General features: G+C 48.5%; 1 protein-coding gene across 1 annotated transcript in view; it reads right to left on the bottom strand.

Annotated features, from left to right (window-relative positions):
* Positions 1–7690: 7690 nt before the first annotated feature.
* The window catches only part of LOC144733058 (E3 ubiquitin-protein ligase TRIM11-like), a 39653-nt gene continuing 37868 nt past the window's right edge, over positions 7691–9475 (bottom strand). Inside the window, exon 6 of the mRNA XM_078614795.1 lies at positions 7691–8249. Coding sequence (XP_078470921.1) covers positions 7705–8249 — 545 coding nt within the window. The 3' untranslated portion in view covers positions 7691–7704. The remainder of the gene's footprint in view (positions 8250–9475) is intronic.

Here is a 9475-nt window from a genome sequence, read left to right as displayed (position 1 = left end):
GTCGTATGCTATTATTTAATTTATTATTTTATCTTTATACGTGACTTTACCGAAAGCTCCAAATTAACATTTTCTATTTCTTAGGTTTTTTCGGTAAAGTCACGTAGGTAAAAAATTAAAATTAATAAAAGTAAAATAAAAATAAAATCACGACGCTTGTGTTGCTCTCCGAAACGTCGTGATTTTTATTTTATTTTAGTTTTATTAATTATAATTTTCACCTACATGACTTTACCGAAAAAAACTAAGAATATGAATCCTTGCAGTCACGAAAGCTTCAAGTCTAGAATTAATACCCTCTACGGGGAGGAATTCCACCTATCTGTTAGAGTTTTTAACAGACAACGAGAGATGCCGCGATAACAAGGTAATACCCTCTCTTCTTGGTTCTTTCGGTAAAGTCACGTAGAATGGAAACAATAAAAATAATAAAATGAAACATAATAAAATAATTCTCACGACGTTTCGGCCACAACGCAAGCAGCCGTCATCAGGTGAAGACCAGGTCTGTCGGGGAGACATTCAGACGCTGTTTCCGCGACAGACCTGGTATTCACCTGATGACGGCTGCTTGCGTTGTGGCCGAAACGTCGTGAGAATTATTTTATTATGTTTTATTTTATTATTTTGATTGTTTCCATTCTAAGTGACTTTACCGAAAGAACCAAGAAGATGAATCCCTGCAGTCACGAAAGCTTTAAATCGAAAAAGGTAATACCCATCGCTTACAAATACTGTGTTCTTGGAATTTCACTCACTTGATACAGCTGTCGTGCTGTGACAGTTCCACCTGAAGACGGAAGCTTGTGTTGCCTCCGAAACGTCGTGATTTTTATTTTATTTTTATTTTACTTTTATTCATTTTAATTTTTTACCTACGTGACTTTACCGAAAAACCTAAGATCATGAATCCTTGCAGTCACGAAAGCTTCAAATCTAGAATTACGTTCCATTCATTGGCTACCACACTCAGATAAGCTCCTCCCCCCCCCCTTAACTTGTATTTAAGAACTTGTATCGAGGATTTTTTGCCTCACTTGATACAGCAAATCTAGCTGTGACGGTCCCACCTGATGACGGAGACTTGTGTTGCCTCCGAAACGTCGTGATTTTTATTATTTTATTTTATTTCTGTTATTACTTTTATTAATTTTTATTTTTTACTCTACGTGACTTTACCGAAAAAACCTACGATTGTGATTCCTTGCAGTCACGAAAGCTTCAAATCCAGAACAAGTCAAGTTCAAGTTCATTCATTAGGTATAGCCCTGTGAGCCATTCGGCTCTTGAATCGGGTGCAACCGCAACAAACAAAAAACAAAAACATGACCAAAAAACATCTTAAAGTGACTATGTGACTAAGTGCGAACAGAAATCCAAGAAAAGACAGCAAAACATTGCAGAAAAAAATCACCGTACACCAACGCTGTGTGCAAAAATCCCAGTGGGATGCAAGTCAAACAACCAACAACAACCACAAGACAACTTAGATTAAGGCCATCAGTCTAACTCTGTACTACAACAACACAAACATGGCTAAACCAATATACAAATGTTGGCAGGGGGGTGACAGATTTCAGAAATTATACGGGGTAGGGAAGTCTCATCTCTCATCACTTTAGGGGCCGTCCATAAATGACTTCACGCGATTTTTGACGATTTTTGACCCCCCACCCCCCCTGAGTCACACGGCGTCACAAAAAGTCAGACTCCCCCCCTCAAATATGACGTCACAAAGCTCTGCCCCCCCCCCCCCAAAAAAAAATGAAACATGCTTCAAATCGCTTTAAACTATTGTCATTGTAGTGCGTATTTAATGTGGCGCTGCACAATGATGTTGTAGGAGACAACATGTATTAAAAAGTCTATTTAATTAAGTAGAACGTGTTGTATATATTTATTTAAAGTTGCGCATTTTTATGTGACGTCACATTTCTCAAACCCCCCCCCCCTTCTCGTCACACATCGTCACAAATGTCTGACCCCCCCCCCCCAGGTGCGTGACGTCACATTATTTCTCATCATTGCATTTCTCACTACTTTGTCTTTAGTAATAGCTTTTTACCCTTTAAACTGGTACAGAAACTGACACCTTTATACAAGGCATCATGTTTGCAATAACCACAACACAAGCAGTCAAAATGCAAACAAAAAGAAACAACTCTGAACAAAAAACACACTGATAATATATGCATTGTCCTTGAAACTGATTGGTCCACACCAGAGACAGCTTTCTTTTGAGCCTCGTCTCAATTGGTGCCTTTTGGCGTCCTCTGGTCGAGCACCAATTGAGACAAGGCTCAAAAGAAAGCTGTCTCTGGTGTGAACCAATCAGTTTCAAGGACACTGCATTTATAATCAGAGTGTGTTTTTGTTTGAATTTTGACTGCAAGTATTGTGGTTAATGCAGACATGAATCCTTGTAAAAAGGTTTCAGTTTTGTTGGCAGAAAAAAGGGGAAAACCCCCCTATTATTATATTTTGGTACTGGCAAAGGAGGTCTAAGAATGTAGGAGTACATCTTCTTGGTTCTTTCGGTAAAGTCACGTAGAAGGGAAATAATAAAATAATAAAAATAAAACATAAAATAACACAATTCTCACGACGTTTCGGCCACAACGCAAGCAGCCGTCGTCAGGTGAAGAACAGGTCTGTCGGAAAGACAAGACACCTGAGGACCGCTGCTTGCGTTGTGGCCGAAACGTCGTGAGAAATGTATTTTATTATGTTTTATTTTTATTATTTTATTATTTCCCTTCTACGTGACTTTACCGAAAGAACCAAGAAGATGAATCCCTGCAGTCACGAAAGCTTTAAATCGAAATTTAATGGAGGAGTAGACAATGGGGGTAGGAAGGGGGTAGAGATAGGGGGAGAAAGAGGGGGGTAGAGATCGGGGGGGGGGGCATTGCACCTCCCTACACACATCCACACTGCTGAAGGTAGAGGTTGACACGAAAACACAAATCAAGTCATGACCCAAAGTAGTTGATGACATCTTTCCAATGATTTCTGAGTTGAAATTGTGTCTGTGTCTGTATATATGTGTAATGTGGGGAACGGTAGTGTAGCGGTTAGCACGCTGCGCTATGAACCTGGCAACAAGGGTTCGATTCCCGCTCACGGCCAACACCAGTGACGATTATCTGAACCGGTCCTGGGCCTCCCCTAGGTCGACTCAGCCTCAAATGAGTACAATACAAGTGTAATGCGAGCGTAAATGGGGTTGCTGCTGGGCTCTGGCCCAATCACACGGCCCGGGGTATTGGGGGCGGAGCCCGGTATGGGGGGCGTGTGGGAGGTGCCGCCGTTCACCTCGGCTCCAATGGGAAGCGAGGTGAATGGAGGTGGAGCCAGCAGGGCAGTATGGGAAGGCCGGATCTGACGATCCGGAAGGGGAGGAGTCAAGGTCACGTGGGAGAGAGGATATAGAGGGGAGCCCTGAAGAGATCGGGGTCAGTTGATGGAGTGAAGAAGCGGGACCACGTTGGGTGGCCGCCGCGCTATCAGCCACGTGGCTGATGGGGCTTCGGCGGCACACCGTCGGCCAGCGGTGTGCGGAGCGGGGAGGAGCGGAGCAACTGACGGGAGAGGAGCTGATGGGAGAGCGCGTGCGGGGCGCGCACGAGGAGCAGCTAATGGAGGAGCGTGCGGGGCACGCGAGAGGAGCGTGCGGGGCACGCGAGAGGAGCGTGCGGGGCACGCGAGAGGAGCGTGCGGGGCACGCGAGAAGAGCTTGCGGGGCACGCGAGAAGAGCGTGCGGGGCACGCGAGAGGAGCATGCGCGGCACGCGAGAGGAGATGCTGGTCCCTTGTCAGGACCAGCGGGGTGTGAGGACGAGTGGAGGAGCTGAGGAGGAAGCGCATGCGGGGGCGCGCGTGAGACGACGCTGGTCCACGTCGGAGACCAGTGGGGTGCGGAGAAAGAATTTGAATAAAAGACCAACGGAGACCAGCAGTGCCTGACGGAGTCTTTTATTACAATAGGATGGGGGGTAGTAGGTTCGGGAGTGGCAGGTGTCGGGTAAAAGAGTGTTGGGTGCAGGTGAGTGGGTGGTGGTCATCATTACCAAGCGTTGTCATTATTATCATCATCGTGCTCTTCATCATCATCCATCAATCAGGATCCATTCATCATCATAGCTCATGATGACGAGGAACAAGCAAACTGAGAGTGCAGATATAAATACCACGAGATGCGCCATGGAATGTGGCCCAAGGCTACAGACAGCACTTACCTGTGAAGGCGTAAGCTGAAGATTTACAAACCGTGCCCGGGTTTAATCTCCAATACTATGACATCTATACAAACAAAACAACAGTAACCATCCCAAAAAAATACATGTTTACACAAGTCAGTCTCAGCTATGAGAGAGTCACATTCACAGCCTGGATGAAAATCTTAACAATAGATTTTCAGATTTTATTTTTTATTCACCGAGAACACATTAACCCTTGACCCACAATACAATGTGATTACAATTCACAGGTAACCCAGAACACAATCAAGTCTATGTATATTTACGTGATCTAACCCAATAAACCTTTATCATTGATAATATTGGTAGCGAAAGCCTACGTGTTAAAGTCGATTTGTTTAACCAGGTGAGAACTCAAGAGACCAGGATGGTTCTCGGTTGCAAGAGTGATGATAATGATGCTGGTTCTGCTGCTGATGATGATTCTGTTACTGCTGATAATGATTCTATCATTATTGATGCTGCTGGTTCTACTCCCGATGCTGATGATGATAATGATGGAGCTACTGCTGTTGATGCTGTTGCCCCTGTTACTGATTCTTCTGCTGATGATACTTCTGCTGATGCTGATGATCGAGTCGAATTGAATTTAAATTTAACGAGGTGAGAACTCAGGAGATCAGGATGAGTCTCATTGACAAGAGTGACCTGGGTCACAAAAATGAAAAAAGCAAAAAAAGTCAAACCCATGCCAGCAATGAAGCAAACAGAAATCTCACCCCCAGCCCAGAGCACAATGCGATTAGCGTTCACATAATTACACAACCGGTACGATATAATCAACGCGTCTCAAATCATCTACGTGTTGCTAAACAGCCTGAGACTCGAGGTTAGGTTCACACCGGATTGGTGTCTAATGTTAACGAGAAACGCTGCGGTGGCTCGGAGATGTTTACTCCCTCGCCTGGTATGCAGGAGGTCGTGTGTTGGATTACGACCCTGAAAGCTGCTGTATATTCGGAGTTTTCGTTGTCTCTATCCCTGTAATAACACACAGTGTCTCTGTGTTATTAATGCGTGTTGAGACAATATTAGTCGTGTCGTATTGTAAGGTAGATCGTCACTCTAGATATATATCAGGTGCTTAATAACTTTAACCAAATTTCGATTTAAAGCTTTCGTGACTGCAGGGATTCATCTTCTTGGTTCTTTCGGTAAAGTCACGTAGAAGGGAAATAATAAAATAAATAAAAATAAAACATAAACTTTAACCCACTTCAAAGTCAAAATACAGTTCCCATTGTTGTCAGCAGAAGCGTTATCCCATAAATCGAAGGTTGTGGCTTCAGGTCCAAAAGTCTGACAGCAGATAATTAAAATATTAATCAAAACAAACCTTTACGAATAATATTGGTGGCGAAAGACCTCCTACTACTACTAGGTATTAAAATGGCTTATATCTCTTTCTATGCCCTGTAAAATAAAACTAGTTTGGTGGGGGGGAGGAGGGGGGTCATTCGACCGCTGGTTCTAACAAAAATGTTTTAACCCAGCGACGCTCAGCACATACACCACGAGTAGTCCCCCCCAGTGATGCCATCCCATTTTCACCCCGGGTTTATCGCCCAACGAGCGAGTGACCGCGAGGGGACGGCGCGCGTCACCCCGTAGCGTCACGTGACGCGTGTTCCCAGCACGCCCGCGGTGGAGCTCCGCCCTCTCGGCGTTGAGCGCCACGCGGCGCGCGGTGCGAGGGACGATGACGTCAGAGAGAAGCTTGGCTTGCCCCGCCCTCCCCCACCAGTGCGCTAACCACTGCACCACCGCTCCACCCCACACTACGCACATGACTCTCTATACACTAAAGACAAAGATACCCCGTGTAGCCTTAACAGACTGTTGGGGCAAGTGCTGTTAGTAGCGAGGAGCAACTATTAAGACTGGCACTGTGATACACGAGGGAGTGGGTAGGCAGCACCACGCCCAGACACACACACAAAGACACGCACAGACACAGTAACAAAGACACAAACACAATAACAAAGACACACAAAGACAGATACACGCACAGACACAGTAACAAAGACACAAACACAATAACAAAGACAGACAAAGGCATATACACCAACCCACAGGCTCTGCTACTTGCTACGAACAGCCCTTTCCCCAAAAGTCTGTGATGGCGACATAGACACACAAAAGATAAAGACATAAATCCCCCTTATCGCTTTAAAATAATGTTGAGTTAAGTGCTGTTAGTGAGTTTCACCTATGAAGGCCAGCCTTCATAGGTGCTCGTTAACAGCACTTGTCCCAACAGTCTGTTCAGGCTATACGGGAGATCTTCGTCTTTATCTTTTGTGTGTCTATGTCGCCTTCACAGACTGTTGGGGAAATGGCTGTTCGTAGCAAGTAGCAGAGCCTGTGAAGGCTGGCACTCTCGCACACGAGGGGGTGGGTGGCCAGCACCAAAACAAAAATACACACACACAGACACACACGGACACAGTAACAAAGACACACAAATACACAAAGATACAATAACAAAGACACACAAAAATACACACAAAGGCACAGTAACAAAGACACACACAGACAAAGGCATACAGACCAACCCACTAACCCTAAGAAAATTATCCCCCGTGTAGCCTTAACAGACTGTCGGGGCAAGTGCTGTTTGCTAGTAGCACCTATGAAGTCCGGCACTGTGGCACACGAGGGGGTCGGTGATTAGTACCACACCCGACCCGCCTTTGTCTCCCCAGTGGCGATGTTTGCACATCGCAGCAGGTACTAATTTGAGGCTCAGTCGACCTAGGGGAGAGCCTGGACCGATTCCGATAATCGTCACTGGTGTTGGTGAACCGTTCATGGGCCTCCCCTAGGTCGACTCAGCCTGAAAAAAAAGTTCCTGGTACGGTGTGTAAACGTCACCACTGGGGAGACAAAGGCGGCCGGGCGTGGTGTTGGCCACCCACCCCCTAGTGTGCTGTGCCGGCCTTCATAGGGGCCGTCCATAAATGACGTCACACGATTTTTGACCCCCGCCCCCCCCTTCCGTCACATGGCGTCACAAAAAGTCAGACCCCCCCTCAAATATGACGTCACAAAGCTCTGACCCCCCCCCCCCCCAAGAAAATAAAACATGCCTCAAATAGCTTTCAACTATTGTCATTGTAGTGCGTATTTAATGTGGCACTGCACTCTGATGTTGTAGGAGAAAACATTTATAAAAAAAGTATATTTAATTAAGTAGAACGTGTTGTCTATATTTATTTAAGTTGCGCATTTTGACGTGACGTCACATTTCTCAAACCCCCCCCCCCATCGTCACAAATGTCCCCCCTCCCCTAGGTGCGTGACGTCATTTATGGACGGCCCCATAGGTGCTCGCTGACAGCACTTTCCCCAACAGTCTGTGAAGGCTTCACGGGGGATTTGTGTCTTTGAGTGCGTGAGTCTGTGCATTGTGCCCGTTTCTCTGCGCTGCTCACACTCCGTGCTCTCAGGACACACGACTCAGATCCAGAATCCTCACTGAGCTACCAACACCACCCACATACAGTGCGGGGTAGAGCGGTTGACCAAACGAGTGGTGGATGGAGTGCAACAGCTGCATGGAGTCGGCGCAGTAAAACGACAGCAGCCCCGCCTCCCAGTGCAGGTGACACCCGACTCTCCGGGGAGGATCCCTTACCGGAACTGAGGTCCGTACACCACCATGAAGCACGAAGCAGCTGTTGTCATTTTTATATAAAACCCAGGATGAGTCGTTCGCTCCCAGCTCGCACTCTTTACCACTCCCTTTGCGTGCAATCGTCCCGTACGCGACTCCAACCTGACAGTACCTCGCACCCCCCACGTCCACCTCCCAGTAGTGCTGACCCGACGAGAAGTTCTCGGAGCACAGAGCTTGTAGATAGCCATCAAAGCAGTGTGGGTGATCGGGACGACCCTGGGAGACAGCGGTCCGTGTCACCGTCCTGAGATCCGAGGAAATCTGGAGGTAGTTGTAGGCCGAGTTTGGGTCCAGAGTCGGTGAGTGTCCGTCTGCAGTAACGATAATCACAGTAGCCATGTAACAACAGCACAACTAGAACAATAGCACTCGTGCACTAACATGCACGTACAGTACAGTAGAGCAATTCATAATGAGCATCGTTATACAACGTTGTAATTCGTAGATATCGGTGTGATGAGATGTAACGGGCACTTTGTCAATCCACTGCTGGATGAGAGCCTCCCTACACCGTGCGGGTCTCGGGGGATATTTGACCATACTTCACCACGCCGGTTACCGCGTGTTGTCGAAGGCAGGCGGCACGGCTGGCAAGAGCACAGAAGTACAGTGCAGCGGTGCGTTTGTCCGACCCGCCATCTGCTGCCCCACCACGTAGCCCCGCAGCCTGTAGCACCTGCTAGGCAGGGTGGTGGCTGCCCCGCCACGTAGCCCCGCAGCCTGTAGCACCTGCTAGGCAGGGTGGTGTCCGCACATGTGAGCCCTACCCAGGCCCATCCCCTGCGGGGCTTTGCGAGGTGCCAGGAGGTGGGGCGCACTGCGGGTGCACTGTGTGCTAGGGCTGCACGATCGAATAATCGTTCAGCCCTGCTGTGGCGGTCGTGCCCGTGGGAGGCAATGGATCGCAGCAGCAGCAGCGTGGATATCAACACCTCCGTCACGTCTCTGTGTGTGTACAACACACACAAACATCTCCCGTGTCACGTTTCACAGATTGTAGGAGCAAGTGCTGTTGGTGAGCACCTATGAAGGCCGGCACGGCACACGAGGTGTGCTGTTGGCCGGGGGAAGGGGACCGCGCCGTAGCCGGGGATTGCGCCGGGGCCGAGGACCGCGCCGGGGATCGCGCCAGGGCCGGGGATTGCGCCGGAGATCACGACGCGGCTTGCCATCGCGTCGCGACCGGAAGTGGCGTCGTGGACAGACGTGACGTCGAGGACAGAAGTGGCGTCGCGAATGGACGTAGCGTCGTGGCCGGAAGTGGCGTCGCGAACGGACGTGATGTCGCGAACGGACGTGACGTCGCGACCGGAAGTGGCGGCGCGGATTGACGTGCCGTCCGGACCAGAAGTGACGTCGCGGCCGAAAGTGGCGTCGCGGCCGGAAGTGGCGTCACTGTTTACCTGCGACGCCGGCGAGTCGCCAGGGGCAACGGCCCCTGGGCTGAGGCAACACACACAATTGCCGGTGCGCCGTGGAGCAGTTCCACGCACCGCCTCACCATTGCAATGTGGCGGAGTGAGACAGGACCAGGGGA

This window comes from Lampetra planeri, chromosome 45, assembly GCF_965212315.1.
Source record: "Lampetra planeri chromosome 45, kcLamPlan1.2.h2, whole genome shotgun sequence".
NCBI lineage: Eukaryota > Metazoa > Chordata > Hyperoartia > Petromyzontiformes > Petromyzontidae > Lampetra > Lampetra planeri.
This window is presented reverse-complemented; position numbering and strand designations above follow the sequence as displayed.